Below are 22,312 nucleotides of genomic sequence, written 5' to 3' on the forward strand. Positions count from 1 at the left end.
ACCCTAAAAAAATTCTTTTGTTTTTTCATTCAATTGTGAGTTACAAGGTGTTAATAATGGAGGACAACAAAGAGAAAATTTGCTTCTTATTTTATAAATGCGAAAATGCAAGCCAGGCCGCTGAAATTGTGATTGATGTTTATGGTGCCGATATTGCAACAGTAAAGTATGTGCAATTTAATTTATTTTCAAAATTTTTTATTTTATTTGTAAATTTTGACATAGGACTATGTCTTTGATTCCTATATAGGGGGGTAACTCTACGAAAAATGTAACGATTCCTTAAGAGTTTTCAAACGCATATTACGCGAAATCGTTATTACGACATTAACGACTTGTACTTTCTGCTTTCTTCGTCCATACTTTCATTCGCCGACGACCTAAAAATCTTCCGTACCATCGATTCGTCTTCAGATTGTGATGCGCTCCAGGCAGATATCATCACTATGTTCGCATGGTGTAGCGACAATGAGATGCGTGTGAACAGTAATAAATGCAAAGTCATTTCCTTCAGAGCCCTGTCAGTCATCAATACTTGATGGAAACGGAAGTATTGGAACGTGTATCGTCCATTTACGATCTTGGAGTCACAATCGATTCCAAACTCAGATTCGGTAAGCACGTGGCCGCTACGACCGCGAAAGCTTTCTCCGTACTAGGCTTCATACGACGCCACGCAGCGGAGTTTACAGATATACACGCTCTGAAAACACTTTATTGTTAGCTAGTTCGTAGCACGCTGGAGTATGCTGTGCCTATTTGGTCCCCTTACCACACTGCTCCTGTTATATCTATCGAGCGGGTTCAGAAAAAAAAATTTGCGCTTCCCTCTTAGGGTGGGTTTAGACTAGTGATATATTCATGTGAAGAAATATGATGAGATTTATAGAAATCGCATCAACCGTTTACACTAGCGTGAACTTCTATAATGAATGTATTCATATTTTCGGTGAATTTATTCACCTAAAGTAGAACTGCATCCAACTTTAGTGATTTCTCACCAGTGAGAAATTCACAAGCGTTTACATATGCCGAATTTATTCAAGTTATATATACCTCGAATAAGTGTATCATATTTATTCTCACCCGTTTACACCTATTTTCACGTGAATAAATCCATCTATAGCTATAGATCTCCCTAATGTAAACCCGCCATTAGACTAAAGGGTGTGTCACATCAAATTGCATCACGGAAAAAACGCTGTAGAAATTTAATTTTTAGGAATTATATCTTCAGCTTTCGCTTATAATCAGATAAGAGTGTATAGATCACGTTGGCCATGCTTCACTGTCAATTTTTCGTAAATTTGGAAAAATGTCGTCGAACGAAAAAGAGCGTCGTGAATTAATCCTGTGCACTCATTTCGAGAATCCGGAGTTGTCACATCGGGACATCGGTAAGATGCTGGGAATCGTCCAATCCACGGTCAGCAGAGTACTAAAACGATACTTCGAGAACCTAACCATCGACCGGAAGGTGAAGAACGGCAAAAAGGGATGCTCCGTCAGTGAAAAAGATCACAAGCGCGTAGTTAAGCAGTTTAGACGTGATCCGAGAAGTTCGGTCCGGGATGTCGCCAATAAGCTGAATTTGTCAAGTTCATTCGTCCAGCGGACCAAGCAGCGGGAGGGCCTGCGTACATACAAGGTTCAGAAGACTCCTAACCGCGACGAAAGGCAAAACATGGTGGGCAAGACGCGAGCCCGGAAGCTGTTCACCGAAATGCTGACGAAGCCGCATTGCCTGGTAATGGACGACGAAACCTACGTCAAAGCGGACTTTCGTCAGCTGCCGGGCCTGTTGTTTTTCTCCGCAGAGGACAAATTCAGCGTTCCTGAGGAGATGAGCTGTTGAGCTGAAGAGCTGTTGAGCTGTTGAGCTGTTGAGCTGTTGAGCTGTTGAGCTGCATAGCTGTGGAGCGCAAAAGCTGCAGAGAGTGTGAATTGCGAGACGCGAAAGGATTTTTCGTCTCCCGCGCTTCATGGCATGACGTCAGTTTGTTTTCGTGTATCCCTCTTCGTACTTTAGCTTTAGCAGAGATGCCAGATAGGAAAAAAGGTTTTTGTTTTGAAGATATTCAATCGTTCGTTACTTCATTAAATTTTTCTTATATGGCCAAACAAAATAATACACATTATTATATGCTTGTAAATAAATTTAATATATTACATTGTTATTTAAACATTACTGTGGAAACACATACATTTATTTCCGCGTGCTGAATCAAAACAATTCAGAAAACCACCCGGCATAAATGTTGATGATTGATACTGGTCCTTTTGTTACCTTTGTGATCGCGAATAATTATTTCTCGTTGCACCTATTAGTGGATTTATTTTTATATCCTCGGATGCAAAAAAAAAATCTCGATGGTTTTTTTTTCAAAAAACGTTGTCTCGGCCAATATTCCTGGAGGCATTCTATTTGGCTACTGCTGGTTTTTCTGTTGTTTAAGTTCAGCATATCCTAAGCATCTTCTATGTTGGATTTCAGCATTCAGTATTTGTTGTATATTATATTATTAGAATTCATATCAGTTTTAGTTTTTGTACAATTACGAATTAAATTCGTTTATTTTTTGCTTTCCGTCTATTAAAAAAATGCACACTATGCAATGTCCCATGGTGATTACGTTTCATATGCAATTGTGTGGACAACTGCAAAATTCAACTGAGCTGAAGAGCTGTTCCAATTGAGCAGCTCACTTGTATGAGCTGAACGGCTCTGAGCCGCTCACCGTGATGAGCTGATTTGCCCATCTCTACAACGGGGTCACCTTCGTGCCAAAGGAAATGAACCCGCCCAACGCGCCGGAGCTTCGCCCAATAGAGAAATATTGGGCGATTATGAAGCAGGCCAAAAGTTGTCAAATCGGAGGCGGACTTCAAGAGAAAATGGATTTCTGTTCAAAAAAAACTACAACCTGACGTTGTACTGAACCTTATGGACGGGGTAAAGAGGAAGGTGCGAGCATACGGGCTTGGGCTCGAAGTATGAATAAAAAGAAAATGCCAAAAGTTGTTTTCAAAAGGATCGGTCTACTGGGCGAATTTCTACAGCGTTTTTTCCGTGATGCAATTTGATATGACACACCCTTTACTTCCTTGGAACGATGCAACCAACCTTCCTCCGTACCCGGACAGATGCCAGCTTATAGGTCTGGAAACATTATCAGCTAGACGAGTCACGATTCAGCGATTATTTATATTCGATATTCTCAGAGGATCCGTGGACTGTACTGAATTGCTCGCACAGATCCCGTTCTACATTCCTCCTAGACGATTTCGGAACCCCCCCCTATTAGCAGTGCCATATCATAGAACGAACTATGCCTATAACAACCCGTTCGATTCCTGCCTCCGCCAGTTCAATTTGATTTGTCACGAGTACGATTTTAATCTGGCGAAAAACGCATTTAAAAATAGAATGAGAAGATTAGCATAGTTATAAGAAAATTACAGTCTGTGTGACTTGTCGAAGACGGTGTGAATAAAATAAAATAAAATATGTTGTGTTGTATATCATTAGACAGGAAATTTATCCTGCAATGATTTTTCTTAAGACATAAACAGTGAATATAGTAAAAAAAAGTAAACAATTGGACAATTAAAATGGGTATGTTTTTTTAGATTTTACTAACCACTCGCAACGAGCAATCTTTTTGCCTACAATACGGCGCTAGCTCATAATGTGATAAAATGCGTATTATTAATTGTTCTCGATTTGACGATAAAAGGCATTTATCAGTTGTCAGAATCAATAGAATATCTTGAAATGATCTTGAAGATATTATTGGATGATTTCACTCTATACTCTCCAAAGATTGGACGAAAGCCTGGCTCAGGTTAAACGTTGATATAGATTTTATTAGATTGAAGTTCAGGTTGTTGTCCAATCGATCGATTCGTGCTCAATTCACGTTTTATCGCGTAGGTCTTGCTACCAATAATTTATGGAATTATGGTTCAGGATGTCATTATATCGAGCACGTTGTTTGGTTATGCAAAAAATCCAATTAATGAATTCAACTGGCTGCTGATTTAGAAGTTAGAAAGGGTATACTTACGCATATTTTTCAGGGCTTCCATTTAGTGTATCAAAAAAGAAAAAAATACAAATTTTGAACAATTAAAAAAACTCAATTCAAATGCAATTACTAGACACAATCACAGTCCTATGTCAAGATCCCGTCCGTGCCCCTAGGCTCAGACCCAACATTATGAACATTATGAACCTACCTTTAGAACGGCAACAACAAACAAAACAAAACGGTGTATATTTGACCCAAATCGGACAATCCGAAGCATATTAAAAATAGTTTTGAATTTCACCCAAAAATAATGGATTACTTTTTCCCCAACCTGATATATGCAAATGCTGAATCCATGCCCCAGCAAAGAGGCAAGATTGTGCAGTCAATTTAGCTGTCATCGACGAACTAATCGGTGAAGTCAAGCCACCTTTATGGTCTATGGTGCGACCGTTTGGTTAAAAAGCGGGTTAGGAGTGCGATATATGAAAGCGGTACAGAAGGGAGCTTTATTCGAAGATAAACGTTCTGCGTATAGAAACTATGAATGGGTTCTATCTATGATATAACCGCAAGGTTGACGTAGGACTGCCGTTGGCTTAGTAATCATTTGTGTTTTTCAATTAGCAATAATCTCACCTCGGATGTTCCTCATTGGGTACGATATCGCCGCTGCGCAGAGCTATCTTTTGTGTGTATTGATTAAATTATTGATTAAACTAGTGAACGAACGAATGAAACAATTTACGAATTAAATTAAAAACAAATCCCATTTTAGGTCAATTCATGCATTATGGTAGTGGTTATTGCAGCAAATAGTTATCAAAATTTTGCTTAATAATCAAACGGTATGCGTAGAAGTTCAGTGAACTGACAAAATGAAGAGATATTTTCCAATGCAGTCTTGAATAACCGAGTCAAAGCATTACATTTGTATCCGCTTTTGTAGACCGTGTTAGCAAAACGAATTCCGGAGTGTAAAAATGCATGGGGGTATAAAAGTACTGCCGACATGCTTGTATATGCAATGCCGATTTAACCAACTTCTTGGTTTCGGAATGTGTGTTGAGAAAACATATTCCGGTTTGCAAAAATGCAAACGAGTACAAAAGTATCCGCTGCTTGCGTCTATTTTGCAATACCGATTTCCCCAGGCTCCATGGTTTTGAAATTTGTGTTAGGGAAACATCCATTCATTCTAACAATCATACCAATCATACGATGCGACCGCAATCATTGCAACAGCTCCAAATCTAGTTTTGGTGAAGTGCTTATAGCAATCGCAGCAAGACATGTCAGCTCTCTCATAATGACAAGAAGTGGTTCAGCAATTAAACAGGTGTGTGTTGCCGCGTGCTCCCGTGGCCGAGTGGTTAGCGTCATTACTAACATGCCGGGTGTTCGGGTTCGATTCCCGTTCTGGTCGGGGGAATTTTTCGTCAAAGAAATTTCCTCCGACTTGCACTGTGATCACGCGTATTTCTAGAGCTTGCCACTCAGAATGCATCCAAGGCGTGTTATTTGGCATAGAAATCTCAACTAAGTACTAATAAAAATGACGCAAGTAATACTACGTTGAGACGGCGAAGTTCCTCTAGGAACGTTAGTGCCATTAAAGAAGAAGAAGAAGTGTTGCCGCATCAATCCGGGGAACGAAAATCTCGATGTGTGCCGTTTATATCCCACCGGACCGAAGTCGTGATGTTGCAACTCTTGATCAACACGTTTCTTCAGTTCGCGAAATCCGTTACAAGGCCGAAATAGTACTAGTTTGTGGTGATTACAATCCACCACGTTTAACCTGGGTGAGAAATGTCAATGAGGTTGCTTGCTGTAGCACCAGCGTATATACCCCCGCTAGCTTATCGCTTATTGATGGTATGGATTTTCTGAATCTGCGCCAGTAAAACCTCATGCGAAACTATCTCGGTAGAAAACTCGTCTTGGTGTACACCAATATAGCATACGATAGTATTACAATTAACGAATCCTCTGCTACGTTGCTTCGTGTTGATTCTCAACACCCCCCGCTAGTGGTATCGATTTCAATCCCGGTTCAAGCCGATAACGCTCCTACGAACATTGACAGAAATGTACCACGACCTCTCAACTACAGGAAACTAGATTTCAATGATCTATGCCACTATCTCACAAACACAGACTGGAATATTGTCCTGGATTCTGATTGCGTAGATAACATGGCCGAAAAATGTATCCACTAGTCAGCGTCCCGTTTCACACGCTTGGAACAGTGCTGAGTTGCGAAGACTAAAGCGAACGCGAAATACATGTCAGCGAAGACTACGGCATCATCGCACAACTGAATCAGTGAGCGCATTTCGCTCTTCTAGTAATGCTTATCGTAGGTTGAATGCGAGACTGTACAAATCATATGTATTAAGGGTTCAATTTAACCTGAGACGTAAGAGACGAATGAACTCTCAGAGTTTAAAGTCTCTCTAATTCAATACCTTCCTTCCTTCCTGAGACGTAACCCTAATGCGTTCTGGAGTTTCGTCAATTCAAGAAGGATGAAATCAGCTATTCCGGCGCATACTTTTCTTGACAACGAGCAATCAGCCTCTGAATTTGAAAGCTGCAAGCTGTTTGCTAACTTATTTGCATCGGTCTTTGCAGAATCAGTTGCTTCCAATCACGAAGTAGAACGAGCAATCGGGGATGTGCCTGCCGATATAGTGGATTTAGATATGTTTGAAATCACTCAGCCTATGATTATTGCCGCTAGTAATAAACTGAAGAACACGTTTTCGCCTGGACCCGATGGTATTCCCGCCGTTGTTTTTCGTCAGTGTGCTGCCTCTTTATCATATCCATTGTGTATGATTTGCAATCGAACATTTGAACTGGAGCTTGAGAATCGAATGGATTCAAAAACGGTTTATTCGTGTCGCCCTAAGAAATTCACCTTGGCGGGACCCTGCAAACTTACGCCATATCGTGACCGTTGCAAGTTAATAAACCTTGACACCCTGGCCAGACGTAGGAAGATTCAGCAGGTAAAATTTGTGGCGAAGCTGCTGAACAATGAAGTCGACTGCCCTCGATTGCTCGATTTGCGAGTTCCTTCTCGAGCTCTACGAAATACCGCTTTGCTCCTATACTACTACAATGGCTTCCTTACATCTTCACCTTCAGCTGGCTTCTCTCTTCTTCTCGATTCGCGATGACAGTGGTACAGTGTCGACGTCTGGTGGCGACTTTCAATTCGGGGCCATAATTTAGATCCCAAACTTGATAGTGTAATCTCGGTTACCATTTTGCGTTTATCAGACTACTACCCCACATCTAACCAACTCCTCTTTTCCAATAGTTATTTATACAACATGTAATTCCTTCAATTTAGTGTTTCATAAATCAGTTGTAGATAGTTCGAGAAGCAAAATCGCACATTAACTTTAGCGTTTCAATCTACGCTCTGCGGGGCAAGTTCAAACAATGCATATGAAAACTAAAAAAAAAAATTAAATTGATATTTTTCGGAACATCTGTGCGAATCTCTATTTTTATCGAAAGTCATCTGTCATACCTTGAATATGATGCACACAAATTTGTGAATTTTCAAGAGAACTTTCAAGTTGAACTTCGAAAAAAAACGTCTCAACTTGTCCCGGAGGACTTTATTATCTTTGATGCTTCATAAAATCGAAAAACGCAGCTCAGTGCCGTCAACGCAAATAAACTTTGCATTCCGATTATTAACATAACATACTGCTCTTTCCAGACTCCTCCGAGGGAGATTCCAGCTACAACAATTCTATGGAAGAAGAGCTCGCGGCCTACAAGCAGCTCCAGCAGATGAAGGCCGTGAAAGCGGCGGCCGCAGTCATCCCTGCCTCCCTCAAGTCCGAGCTGACGGTAACGCCGGCCACCAACTACACCTCCAACAGCAACCGCAGCACGTCCTCAGCGGCAGCAGTGGCTCCTCCCACCGCAAACGGTACCACCAATTACAAGGAAAAGTACGAGCAAACGCTGAAGGAACTGTTCGCGTGCCGAAAGATTGTCAAAAACCAGAACAACGCCATCAAGCAGCTTCAGGGCGAAATAGATTTTTTGAACCAGCTGCTGAAGGAGAAATGATGTCCTCGCTCGTCGTCGTTTAGGAGGACAGCGGGTTTGTTGTTGCCGATCGCCAGAGAAACTAGCAGTGATAGCAGTAGCTTGGTGCCAATGGTTTTAAAACTTTAAAATAGGTATGTGTGTGTGCGAGCGCGTTGAGTATGTGTGTGTATGCGTTCGTGAGTATGTCTCGAGTGAGATCGATGCTGATCCTCCGGATCTCTTTGTATTATATTGGATGAGTTTAACCTTTAAGTCACAAGAGAAAGGGGTAGTACAAGGAGCCAACAAGTCCGCATAGATGTAATTTTACACTTTGATTATCGATGGTACTGATGTTTCTTTCAGTGCATATTTCAATAGCTTTTACTTAACTCCTAGCTTGTGCCAGTAATGTAACGTTTAAAGATAGTTTCTTCAATTTCTTGGTGTGCAAGAGTTTTTAATATGTATAAACAAAAATGACGTTTTCGTCTTGCTAACAAACAAACAAACAAAAAAAACGCACGTTCTAATAATAGTTACCAATTTGCAAACACAACCCGTCTGTTGTTTGGCTGAAGCACACTTTCGACGGGTTTTCTTTTTTGTTTTGAAAAGCATGCGAACATTCCAAGAGCGCTGAATTTCCGAAGAAGAATGACAAAGCATTTTAGTTCACCACAGTTTAGTTGCGCTTACGACTTGTACACCACATTGTGTCACCATCAGACAACCAACTGTTACGACTGAAAAAAAAACCAAGAGGTGGACACTCTGATATTCAACAGTATACATCAACATGATTCAGGCAAAATGGGCAGGTGGGAGAGTTATCATTAATATTTAGAGACCGAGGTTTAACCCGAAAACGCGGCTATACGACAACAGAAAACAGGACAAGAAAGCGCCTTCAAAACAACATAGTTAAAATTTAAAAACAATACAAACGAAGAAGATATAAACAAAAGTACCCAACATTTATTGATTGATCCAATCGATTACAAGGTTTCGGATGCATAGAGAATAAAAGCACATGAATAAATTTGATAAGATATAACAGCTGCTAGATAGTAGGGGATATTTGTGGAATTGTATAGAATTATTATCTACGATATTAGTCACAGACGCGGGAGCGAATTAGTAAGTTACGGGATTCTAAACAGACAAGCGAAACCATAGTTTAAACATCTATGAGAGAAGAAAAAGGAAACCAAAACACAAGTACCAGTCCTATCCAAATTTGACTGATTCCAAGTAGTCTAACGAGTGAAACACAATAACCTGGAACAAAACCAAATGAGAATGAACGATTGAAAAAATGTATTTTTTGTTGTTGCCAATAAATGGTTAGAAAACTGTAACTTTGCCGTTGTGGCGCTGCAAACCAATATCGAATGTTGAGAAACGCCTGTTTAAGGAACAATTACGACAGTATACAAGTAACATGTTCTCGCACTGACAACAACAGAATTGAATGTTGAACCCATGACCGTTCATGAAAAACTGGAGCTAAGTGGAAATGTTTCCTCAAAGAACTTAGACCCACATCAGACACTGAAAACAGAACTGATTCGTCAAAATGGGCCTCTATCAACAGAACATAAGGAGTAGCCACATTCACTTCAGCCAGAACAAACAATCGAGAAGTAGTGCGATTGCTATAGGACTAATATTCAATACATCGTCGTGACCAGCAACATCACTTCATGTTCGCAACTGCATTGCAAGCCTAATGGAGCCACCAGATCCGTTCAATGCTTCCATAACTTCATGCATAAGTCAAGACCGGCCGTATCGGAACAGCAAGCTCTGACCCAGGAGAGGAACGTCGCGGTCGTCATGGACGACAAGACTAGCTTAACGTTGAATGGAAAAGACTGGCAAGAAACCAGCTACTTTACATCCTCCACCAAAGAGGCAAGTTCCGACGTGAAGTGCATTGCCCACACCAAGTTCCCAAAGAATATGCTTCTGTGGCTAACCATCAGCGAAAAGGGATTGTCAAAGCAGCTTTTCTTCTGTTTGGGACTTGGGGCTAACGGGGAGATGTTTTGGTCGCACCTTGTCTCCTCCCATTACTTGAAGATAGATGTTGTTCCGAAGTCCGCGAACTCCCGAACGTCCCCAGCTGCATCCCATCGAGAATTACTGGGCAAACCTGAAGCGGGGGATCAATGTCGTGGCGTAAACGTTGAACTAATAAAGCTGAGAAAGAACTGAAAAATATACAGTGTCGCACAAAACGTTTGCACAAGTAAAAAAAGAAAGTGACAAAACTTTGAGAAAAAATAATCCAATCCATTTATAATAATAGGGCCTGTGGACACGTCATATCGACACACCTTGGTTTCTGAAAACGTGTTCACCTTAGACATATACTACATTGTAATCAAAAACGTCAGAGAGAATTTGGTTTGATTAGTAGCGACACGCAGAAAACGTAACACGCGGAATTCTTAGAGAAATAAAGTTTATTTTGATAACAAATCCGTTCGTATTCGTTCCTTCCGGCGTTAATCCACCACATTGGTGACCGCGACGTAAGTTCTGTTCGTATGCTCAATCGATTCGAGCAAGTTTCGCGAGAAAATATCGAATCTTTCAAACCGCTTCCTCGCCCTAACCTCAAACTACAATGTCAACACCGCCAAGCAATGGTGGAACTTCTGGAACAATCGAACCTGTCGGAGCAGCAGCCGTTGTTTCCGTGAAGCTTCCGGAGTTCTGGAAAGCAGAACCAGAAATGTGGTTCGCGCAAGCGGAGGCACAGTTTATTTTGGCAAACGTAACGAGGGACGATACTAAATTCTATCATATTGTGGCAAAGCTCGAACAATCGGTGATATGCCACATCACTGACCTGGTATCCAATCCACCGCAACAAGATAAGCACAAGAAAATTAAAGAGCGTTTGATTTCTCGGTTCGCACTTTCACCGGAAACACGCCTAGAACGGTTGCTAAGTTCATCGGATCTGGGTGATATGAGACCGACTCATCTCCTTGCCAAAATGCAGGATTTAGCAGCGGGCTTGAACGTAAATAATGAGCTTCTCAAAATGCTTTTCCTACAACGGATGCCTCAACACATTCGCCCGGTTTTGACCATTAGCGATGGAACGCTCCCCAAGTTGGCGGAAATGGCAGACAAATTGACCGAGTTTCCTCGGGTCGCGTCTGTGTCTTCGGTTCCCACTCCTATCTCGAATGCAGTATCTGATCAAATGGAGGGCTTGAGGGAGCAAATGGAAGTGCTCAGCACGGAGATCCGGCGCCTGAAGCAAAATTCTGCTAATCATCGTAGAACCCGTTCAACATCTCGCTCCAGTAACAACAGTACGACAACCGAACTGTGTTGGTACCACCGGAAGTATGGACAGCAAGCTGAACGTTGACGGCAACCGTGTCAATTTCATGTTTCAAAAAACTAAACCGGCGCTCACCCGAATCGGCAGGAGTGAGCGAATCCTTCTCGAGCCGACGACTTATGATATTTGATAAAACCAGCGGGTATCGTTTTCTTGTAGATACCGGATCCGATGTTTCAATTATACCCGCCACAAGAAAAGACAAATTCAACGAGCCTATTTCATTTCTGCTGCACGCTGCAAATGGAACATCAATTAAGACTTATTCGACCAAGTTCGTGTCAATAGACCTCGGCCTACGACTACGATTAACGTGGAATTTTCTGATAGCTGATGTAAGCCATGCGCTGATTGGTGCTGATTTCTTGGCGCACTTTGGGTTATTAGTTGATTTGCGTAATAAAACTCTCATCGATTCAACAACAAATCTTCGATCGACAGGTGATGTGATGACCACGACCTTCCACAGTATAACTACTATTAACATGAATCATCCGTTCCACAACCTTCTATCAGAGTTCCGTCAGGTTACACTACCAGCAACAATGCGAAACGAGGCTCAACACGACGTTACACACCACATCACCACCAAAGGCCCGCCAGTAGCATCCAGAGCCCGCAGGATGCATCCGGAAAAACTTAGGGCTACTAAGGAGGAATTTTCGCTGATGATGGAGTTAGGAATCTGCCGCCCATCGAGTAGCAGTTGGGCTAGTCCACTTCATTGTGTGCCTAAGAAGGATGGCCAATGGAGATTCGTTGGAGATTATCGGCAGTTGAATAAGGTGACTGTTCCGGATCGATACCCGGTTCCACATGCGCACGATCTGCTGAATTCGCTGCAAGGTAAACAAATATTCACTACTATTGATTTAGAAAGAGCATATCACCAGATTCCTGTCGAGGACGCTGATATACCTAAGACTGCAGTTATCACCCCATTTGGCCTCTTCGAATTCACAAAAATGCAATTCGGTCTCTGTAACGCTAGTAAGACATTTCAGAGATTTATGAACAAGATATTAGGGGAACTAGACTTCGTAATAGTTTTCATTGACGACATCTGCATCGCGTCATCATCAGTGAAAGAACATGAACAACATGTTCGAACTGTTTTTGAACGGTTACAAAAATATGGCCTAGTCATAAACGTGGCGAAGAGTAAATTCGCACAAAGCGAAGTTGAATTTCTGGGATACTTGGTCAACCAAGACGGAATCAGTCCGCTGCCATCTAGAGTTCAAGCGGTTTCAAATTATGCATTACCGAATACAGTCAAGGAGCTTCGACGTTTTCTTGCTCTTATTAATGTATATAAACGGTTTGTACCCAAGGCAGTTGATCTGCAACTGGAGCTTCGAAAACTGATACCTGACAATAGGAAGAATGATAATAGAAAATTACATTGGGATGAAAATACATTGTTAGCTTTTGATCGTTGTAAAAAATCTCTGGCAGAGTCTGTTTTGCTGCATTATCCAGATTCGAACAAAACGTTAGCGTTGTTGATTGATGCTTCTAACACTGCAGCTGGGGCCGTTCTTCAACAATATTCTGGAGTTTCCTGGCAACCACTCGGATTTTATTCGGAGAAGTTCTCAGAAGCGCAAAAGAAATATTCAACTTTTGGACGAGAGTTGACAGCTATGAAAATGGCAGTCAAATATTTCCGTTATTTTCTGGAAGGTAGAACATTCGTTATATTCACCGACCATAAGCCGCTTACCAGTGCTATGGGCACCACTTCTTCCAGTAGACTTCCGCACGAAGAAAGATATTTGCGATACATTTCATTGTTTACCACAGATATTCGCCATATCAGTGGTATGGATAATACAGTTGCCGATGCTTTATCCCGAATCGAGGTTGTTACAATGATTGACCTCTCATCTATTGCAAAAGATCAGGTTGACAACCAGGAGCTTAAAAAACTTATGAATTCTTCAACGTTCAAAATAGAACCGATTCGCATTCCGAATGTTTCCAGACCAGTCTACTGCGATGTGTCGATTAAAAACAGAATACGTCCGTTTATTCCAGAAAACCATCGAACCGCAGTGATGCAACAGTTGCATGGTATGGCGCATGTGGGTGCACGAGCAACAAGAAGGCTTATATCTGAGCGATTCATGTGGTCATTCATGAACCGAGACATCAATCACTTTGTTCGGAAATGTCAACACTGTCAGCTTTCAAAAATAAACCGGCATACTGTTTCACCATTAGGCTCCTTCGACCCCCCGAAATGCAGATTCCGTCATATTCATGTGGACCTTGTTGGTCCTTTGCCTCCATCGAAGGATAATCGTTATCTCTTAACCGTTGTAGATCGGTTTACGCGTTGGCCAGAAGCCATACCTTTGCCTGATATGACCGCACCTACTGTGGCTAGAGCATTGACACAGCATTGGATTTCATGATTTGGCACACCTGAAACGATTACTACGGATCAAGGGCGTCAGTTCGAATCCGAGTTATTTCGGGAATTGAATTACATTATGGGAGCTCACCACATTCGAACAACAGCGTATCATCCTCAATCAAATGGAATGGTGGAAAGGTTCCACCGTACATTGAAATCAGCTTTAATGTGTAAAAACCCCAATCGTTGGTGCGACGAATTGCCGTTAGTGTTTCTTGGATTGAGAACAGCGTTCCGAGAAGATTTCAAGTGCTCTTCAGCTGAACTGCTGTATGGCCTACCATTACGAGTCCCCGGGGAGTTCTTCGATCCACCTGTTGGCTCAATCGATCGATTCGAACTTGTCAAGACCTTGCATGACACATTTGCAAATCTTCGACCACCCAAACCAAATCATCACACGAAACCCAGAATATTCATTCACAAGGATCTGCGTACATGTGATCAGGTTTTCGTTCGAACCGACGCGGTGAAGCGTCCGCTGCAACAACCTTATGAAGGACCTTTCAAAGTCTTGGAACGTTCTGAAAAACACTTCGAAATTCTCATTGCAGGCAAAAAGCAAAACATAAGTGTAGATCGATTAAAACCAGCATTTGTTTGTGAGGAGGACATTGCCAATCACCCTTATGAAGATTCGCGAACACTAGTCACGCCAACCGGACATCGTGTACGATTCTTGGCGTAACTGGGGGGCGCCTGTGGACACGTCATATCGACACACCTTGGTTTCTGAAAACGTGTTCACCTTAGACATATACTACATTGTAATCAAAAACGTCAGAGAGAATTTGGTTTGATTAGTAGCGACACGCAGAAAACGTAACACGCGGAATTCTTAGAGAAATAAAGTTTATTTTGATAACAAATCCGTTCGTATTCGTTCCTACCGGCGTTAATCCACCACAGGCCCTATTATAGAAATCGAATCGCTGATTCGATACAATCACTATCACTATCACACCGAGTAAAATCTGGAATTATAGAAATCGAGGAAAACAGCTCGATTCGTTACTCTGCTCAAATGTCAGTGGCGTTGCTGAAATATTTTGAAACGAGTTTGAAATGTTTCACAAAGCACTATAGAAAGAATGCCAAATCTTTTTTTTGAGACATCTGCTGCGAAAATTATAAATGTCTATATTTTCAAAAATGTTAATATGATTATGTTTTGGAGAAAACTGATATTCCCTCAACGAATGAAACTTAATAGGCGTAATGCATGCATGGATGTGTAATAAAAACGACATCATGGAACAATTTGCTTTACAAAAAATATAATTATTAAAAATTAATTTTTTCATGTATTTTCACAACTGCAATCTATGGAATTCCGTAAGGAGTCACACATGAATTCCACTTTTTTCAGCAAAACAATTTTTTGCATGTAATTCTCTTTTAGCATCGATTTCTTGTTGCAGCGGCGTTAATAGCTTCATTGTGTTGGGCCACAACCTGTGGCCCTGAATTCTCGCTTGTTGTGTGCTAGTGTTTTCTTTACCTTTCACCTCATGTCAATCCAAATCTGTAATTTAAAAAAAAATCCTTATTGTTTCGAAAGACATTTCAGTCTAAGCACATGGTATAGAAAGTTTGGTATAGTATGGCAATAAAAAAGAAAATTCCTGACAAAAGTAACACGTACTAATGTACGCTAGCAGGAATTAGCAATTTTTAGGTAGGAAAATTTAAGAATATGATAAAATTTACTTACGAAGTTATATGTATCGTAGAAGAAACACTTACTTTCTGCCATTCTGAACCAAGACGCATTGATGGTCTCAGTGCATTAAGCTCCTCACTGAATTCCTCCAACTTTTCCATAATCGGGATTCTATTTGAACTGCCTCCACAAATACCTCGAGCAATGTTTACATTCGCTTTCATTGGTTCAACGAGTCGTTCAAAATGGTGATGATTTGTCTGTCCACTCATTTTCAGCCACTGAAATATGCGCTGGAAGTAGGTTCTGCATTGTAAATGATAACATGATTGATATAAATGATGCTGGATTGATCACTTACCTAGTATAGACTATTCTGGCAGCACCGTAAAACAATTACTGATCGAAACAAACGAACATGTGTTGAAAATTGCCTATATTTAAGCGTTTTTGAAATGTTTCCCAAAGGAAATATCAGGGATGCAAACCAAAACAAAATAATTCTCTGAAGATATGCAACAAGTGAACCAAACAACTCGAAAAGTTCTGAAACTTGCATAGATAGCTGTCACTCGCTCGGTGCTATCGAATTGCTCTATTTCTATAATAGTAAAATAGAGCTAACGAGCAAAATTCTTATCGCCTCGATTTCTATAATAGGGCCCATATATTTGAACTGATCGAAGAAATTTTTAACATTTGTAGTTAAAACAATAGTCATTTTCCAAAAAATGCATTTTACTTAACAACTAAAATGACGCGACAAAAATTAAGACCGGTTTTTTAAATTCATGGTAAAATTGAATAAAAACAAGAAAATACATACCGTGAAAAGCTTCTAGGGTTAGCACTTGGTCGTATAACCTTTGTTACGCATCATCAAAAACTGGCGATTTTTCACTCGCATAGACGAAACTACCCATGCAGCATCAATCATAGCGATCCATGAGTCAGCAGAAAAAATTTGACAGCTCTATCAGTCGAACTCTAACCGTGGTGGCGAAAACAGTGAAGCTCCTCCGTTCAGAAGTGTGCGCGTTCAAAGAACGGTATCCTGCCGCACAGTGATCCCTGAGAAAATGTAGTCGGCCAAAACCCAAATATCCTACAGTCCCTTGTTCTAGGGTTTTCAAGGTATCTAAGGTCACGTGTTTCACCCCATTCCGCGCGCGCATCATTGCTCTGGCAACGTTTCGCATGCTCGCCGGTGCCACAATTTCGCGTGTATTTTTCTAACATGTGTTTTGGTGAAGTTTTTTGGCTATGTTTCTTGAAGCATTTTTAACGGAGAATTTGAATTTGTTGTCAGTTTCAAAATTCGGTAGGTTGTAGTATGTGTTAACTCCACACAAAGTAAGAACTATTTTGGAAGTTCAATTTTGCTTCAGATGGACTAACAAAACTTGCCCCGCATTTCCTCGCAAAACTTTTTTAATGAAAGTGATCCTCAAAGTGTCTTTCATCACTCCGCACTTGAGTTCTTCAACCGATTTCAACCCCCTTTTGGATTTTTTTTTCTCAATATTAATCCGAAATCAGCCATTCCATGTCAAACCGATGTAGTGGTTCTCAGATTTTCGTGAAAAGTGGTGGTTTTGTTCTTTATCGCAAAACATTAGACCCGTTTTTTTTATTTTTTCAGTAGGATGAACATTTCCATTTTAGGGTTGTCCGAAAAATCAACTTTTTCCTCTTTTTTCCAAAAATGACTTTTTTCAATAATTCATAACTTTTGAACTACCAAACCGATTCAGATGTTCGACATATCAAATTAAAGCCAATTCCCTGGTCTTATTACACCTGGCCAATACTACAACTGCGGAAAATTCGAAATCTGTTCCCGTTATTATTGATTGTATTCGTTTTTTATTGTTTTCATAGCCTCGAGACCACGCTATATTTTTTCTGAAAAGCTGAGGTTTTTCAAATATCATGTCGAAACCAGAGAGGTGTTTTTTTTCGTTTTTGAGTTATGATTTTTCAAATCTAACCGATGGTTCGAAAAATCTTTTTTTTCCCCTTTTTTCCCAAAACACAAGGTGAAACCAAGTTAAAAAATGAACTCTGCGTATCCGAAAACATGCTACTCCAACAATTTTATCGCGAAAACTGAGAAGGAATTGATAAATAAAACGAAGAAAGAACCTAAAAAACATGCCTACACGCATGTTTTCGTCCGCCATGGTCGCTCGCAAGGGCGTAGAATTTTTTTGCAAGTAAGGTAATATAATTACCTTCCATGGAAAATTTATCAAACTCAATTATCTGTCGTTTTTAAATGCAAACGTTATTATAGAGGTTTTCAGCCTCAGGCTGTACAAACAACAAGAAATGTTTGTCATCTAAATCGAAACAATTACTTTTCACATATGCTTATCGATCGAGCATATTGTTTATAAGCTTCGCACTTCCAGTCTCGACAACCTCCTGACTGTAGGATTATCCGTAATATTGGGTCAGTTCGTGGTTCATACCTCATTCCTTTACTTTCTGCGTTTTGGCGTAAATTGTCCTGAACGTTTGACGTTCGAAAACGTCTTATGCTTTGAATATCGCGTGAGGTCGGAGTCCTTCGGAGCTTTAAACCTTGCAGTTCATTCGCCAAGGAGGTCGAAGTCAGTTGGTTCTATTGAATTTGCGGAGCCTATATTAAACACGACGCTTGCTTATAATGCGTCTTCCAAATTCATGGTTTTGTTATTGTTCGTCGCTAAGAGAGAGCAAACGGTTTTCGTATTTACGAATCACTTTAGTGTATGAGTATAGCAGAAACATTCGGATATTTACATGGAATCTGAGATTTTTTATTTTGTAATTTTCCAACACAATGGAGGTAAACAAATTCTACCTGATAAACTGTACTACCATTTACCAATTTTCGTACTTGTCCCCAAGTATAACATTACAATATTCTACATTGGAAATAAGTCTACTGATATGTTTAGACCAATTTTATTCTCACCATCCCATGCTGATAATATAATACGTTTTTTTAAATTCTCGCCAAATATATAGGACTTTCTTTTATAGTTCTAGGAATGAAATATATAACAAAGAGGCAATTACGCTCACAATTGACACAATTACACCTCTGAAATCTGATGAATTGCTTTTCTTTTCATTATAATTTTACGCAGTTCCAAATATCTATAAATACTTTGTTTACCATAATATACTCTACAAATATATAGAAACTCTTTAAACTTTAGATAGGGGGAGAGATTTGTTTTTGTTTTCACTATAATTGATTACATTTTCCCGCCTTCTCAACAATCGATAAAAAATAATTTTGAACTAGTTCCCAAAAATCTCATTCCAATTTCCGGTTTGGGTCTCGGTTGTAAATATGTTTACGTATTATCTATCAATATCCAACACTCAAAAAAGCGAAAGTACGTATATCACGAAGTGATTTTTGGCACGCTTTGTAATATATTTTTTCTGGGCATAATGCAAAATAATGGAAACTGTGAGTGCTGCTTCCCTCCGTGAAATGATTGCTGTATCTTGTGTCTCGTTTCACACACACTCTTGTTTTTAAGCAGTCTTTCGATGATTCGAGAGATGCGGGCTTCATGAAGTGAAGCGGACTACAATTCAATTTTAGAGCTTACTTACAGGCTAGCAGACGTGCGAAACATCTAAACTTTGTATCACAATCTTAACCGTTTAAAAACTTGAAATATTTCCTACCATTAGCAACGAATGGAACCTATCATAAACTTTCATGACTAATGTATTTCAGTTAGAGTTTGCTTGATTGCTTAGAGAAAAAAGAGGATCCTCCTTGCGCCTTACTTGATATTGAGCTGATGCTCGGGGATCTTACTACTTACGATGTTACACTCGTGGTCACTTCCCGCCGGTGACGATCGCTCCGAACTCATCTTCACGTACAAATTACTGCTATCGGTACCGCCACCGCCGCCGCCGCCAGTGCCAACGGTACGGAACGGTGGTGGTGTGGGTGATGAGTTGGACGAGGATGACCCACAATCGGCTCCCGAGCCACCATCGGGCGAAGTTGGTACACCCAGCGAGGAAACCAACGGCTTACGGCTGCTCAGACCCGGCGAGGATAGATTATTGATGGTTCCGTTTTCGCGGAGAACGTTTATCTCCTTCGGTGAGTTGGTTAGTGGATTGTTCATCCGGAAGTAGTGTGTTTTGTGGGAACTGCCCGGTCGAGAGTAATCCAAGTGATCGTATTCAGCATCTGCGTGGAGAAGAGATAATAGAGATATTAGGTTGGATTTTGGTTACGGTTTGTCTTGATACGGATGTTCTCAAGACTTACAGTTTGTTGCGTATCATATCTGGGGCATGCATTGGAATGAATTATTCTGAATATATAGTGTTTTAAACAGGAATACGAGGAAGCGATTGAACTTACCGAGATCTTTGTAGCCATCTTTGTGTTTGATTTCATCGTAAACATGATCCTTTTCATCGAAACCGTTGTAATTTGGGTTGGTCATATCGGCATCGAAGTTTTTCTTGCTCTCCGAAAGGTATTGGATGGAATAAGCTGCAATGTGAGATTACAATAAAATAATGTGAGAAAATTAAACCCGCGCAAAGCGACAAACAACTCACATCGATCAGTTCCAACTGATTCATTCTCCGGATAGCGATACTTATCGAGGTTCGACTTTGGATTTCGCAAATTGTTCCTTATAAGTGAACCATTCGCCAGCAGTCCTCCGTTGCTGTGGGTTCCATTGCGATCAACGGTACCAGTTGCTGTCACGTTGGTTGGTGGCTGTCCCTGGTATGCCGAGTAGACAGGATTGTCGAAATGTCCGGGCTGCTCTTCGGTGAAATAATTGACAACGTGGCTCACTTCGGCCTTTAGGTTTGCAACGCGTCTACGGTAGTATAGCACAAGTGCCACGATAACGCCCACGAAGACTACCGCCAGCACCAGGCCCCAGGCAAGGCCGGCGTTGGACGCTGGAAGCATTGAGAGAATGAATTTTTAGTCCGTTTTAGACACTACATAGTGTTCCAGTATTTCCTTTCAGTCGGATATATATGAAGGGTGAGTACGAAATTATTGCCATACAGTGGATACCTTTTAAAACGTGTATAAATTTAACATTTTTTGGGGTCGGGGAAGGTTTTCGTGATAGTTTGAGACCCCTCAACAACTATGATGGTAAGACACTCCTCCGCTCTCTAAGAGTGGGCTGTCATACAAATGAAACATAAATTTCTGCATAACTTGAAAACTAATCAAGCAAATGAAGCCCAATTTGGCATGTGAAGGTTTTACGGGGCACGAAATGTTTCTATGGTGAATAAATTCCTCCCCCCCTCTCTAATGAGGGCTGACATACAAACGAAACACAAACTTCTGCATAACTCGAGAACTAATAGTAGTAAAACGTAAATTCAACGGGGTCGATTAGAAGATCAATCAATGAGCAGTTCTGCAATTGGACCCATGAACTTGTTCATAGTAAGAAAACGTGAAAGTTTGAAGCAGAGATCGAAATTCTCGCTCGGTTGCGCGATAAATATTCATTCAATCAATCTAGTTCTCGACGAACCGTGTATTGTTGATATTTTCGTCTCTTCCTTTTCACCGAAAATTATTTTTCAGAGAGAAAGAGATGTCGAAAATCTCTATCTCGGAAGTTTAACGAGAATGGAGCGAAAAATCAAAGCTAACTTTACCAACATTAGTCTGTTAGAGCAGCGTCCAAACGATCTGCATTTGGACAGCGTGTGAATTGTACAAATATTAATCCATCTCATGTTCACTTCACGATGAAACCCAATATTGCCGCATGTTTTCAGCTGTGCTGAAGAAGTGAAAACCCATTATCGGCATCGAGGAGTCACTGAAAACGAAACCATTTTTCGGCAATCATAACTCACCGAAAAATAAAAATCGGCTTTGCGTTTCTCGCGAGAATCGAAGTGAGCGTATAATATTCTCTCGCCTCCTATATTTTCAGCTATGTTTCTCTGTGGATGAAAATGGATGTTTTTCGTCTCAAATCGGCGAGCATTTCGATCTCTGGTTTGAAGGTATTGATAACAAAACACAAATTTTGGCGGGACGAAGTTTGTCGAGTTTGCTAGTGATGGAATAAATGTGGAAGGATTTTCGATGAAAACTCGAAATCCGAATAAAAAAAACATGTGTGAGCAGATCGTCAATACTGTGAATAAACATAATAGGGGACTTAGCGACAAGGACTATAAATTGAAAATGAAAAAAATCAATTTTGTTTTGCCTGACTGGAATCAAATGTTGTGCTTAAGATTGTGGCAATAATTTCGTACTCACCATTTAATACAGGTTTTTATAAATGAAACATCATCAAAATCATAACCACTTTCCTTGAACCCCAAAACACATATGATTCTAACCCGTGACACATTGCTATAAAAAAGACACGAAAATGGCAGTAAATCGCTATGGTTGCTATGGAACGAAAGTGCCAGTAATGAACTTGCTCATGGATTGCTGCTACGAATGAACACTTTAAACACGTGTGCCACTGCTGCGTGTACTAAGTGTGTGTTTGGCGAAGCAAAGTCTTTTAAAGACGCATATTTATCATTTACCGAGCACTTTCTCTGCCTTTGTAGTAGCATTGGTCAGAGTGAAATTGTATCCCTCATCCTCCATTTCCTCTACATAGGTCAAATTACCCTTCAAGTGTACCGTAAAGTTCTCTGTACGGTCATTCTGGTGGTCCAGCACATGAATGTAATTGTCATCCAGAAGGGGACCGAAGTTATCCCCATTCGGG

General features: G+C 40.6%; 3 protein-coding genes and 1 pseudogene across 7 annotated transcripts in view; 2 read left to right on the top strand and 2 right to left on the bottom strand.

The window, feature by feature from the left end:
- LOC129767742 (beclin-1-like protein A) overlaps positions 1 to 9,449 on the top strand; it is a 44,064-nt gene extending 34,615 nt beyond the window's left edge. For all 3 annotated transcript variants that reach the window (XM_055768903.1, XM_055768904.1, XM_055768902.1), the window contains exon 4: positions 7,774 to 9,449. In XM_055768903.1, the coding sequence (XP_055624878.1) occupies positions 7,774 to 8,132 (359 nt within the window). In that variant the 3' untranslated portion in view covers positions 8,133 to 9,449. The remainder of the gene's footprint in view (positions 1 to 7,773) is intronic.
- Positions 4,633 to 4,715, bottom strand: LOC129772254 (U4 spliceosomal RNA; annotated as a pseudogene).
- Positions 9,450 to 10,728: 1,279 nt separating the features above from the next.
- On the top strand, positions 10,729 to 11,487 carry LOC129767129 (uncharacterized). Its single transcript, XM_055767752.1, has one exon. It carries the CDS (start codon positions 10,729 to 10,731, stop codon positions 11,485 to 11,487), a length of 759 nt encoding a protein of 252 aa, XP_055623727.1.
- A 7,120-nt stretch (positions 11,488 to 18,607) lies between these two features.
- Positions 18,608 to 22,312, bottom strand: part of LOC129767125 (protein draper) — a 79,203-nt gene continuing 75,498 nt past the window's right edge. For 2 of the 3 annotated variants that reach the window (XM_055767748.1, XM_055767746.1), the window contains 3 exons: positions 20,142 to 20,498; positions 19,939 to 20,073; positions 18,608 to 19,761 (listed from right to left, as the gene is read on the bottom strand). In XM_055767748.1, coding sequence (XP_055623723.1) covers positions 19,340 to 19,761; positions 19,939 to 20,073; positions 20,142 to 20,498 — 914 coding nt within the window. In that variant the 3' untranslated portion in view covers positions 18,608 to 19,339. Of the gene's footprint in view, positions 19,762 to 19,842; positions 19,862 to 19,938; positions 20,074 to 20,141; positions 20,499 to 22,312 lie in introns of all 3 variants that reach the window. The other variant, XM_055767747.1, reaches the window with a different exon arrangement.

The sequence above is a fragment of the Toxorhynchites rutilus genome, chromosome 2, assembly GCF_029784135.1.
Source record: "Toxorhynchites rutilus septentrionalis strain SRP chromosome 2, ASM2978413v1, whole genome shotgun sequence".
NCBI lineage: Eukaryota > Metazoa > Arthropoda > Insecta > Diptera > Culicidae > Toxorhynchites > Toxorhynchites rutilus.

What these genes read in the sequence shown, in the direction of transcription:
- LOC129767129 (XM_055767752.1), top strand. Translation starts at nt 10,729, where the DNA reads ATGTCAACACCGCCAAGCAATGGTGGAACTTCTGGAACAATCGAACCT.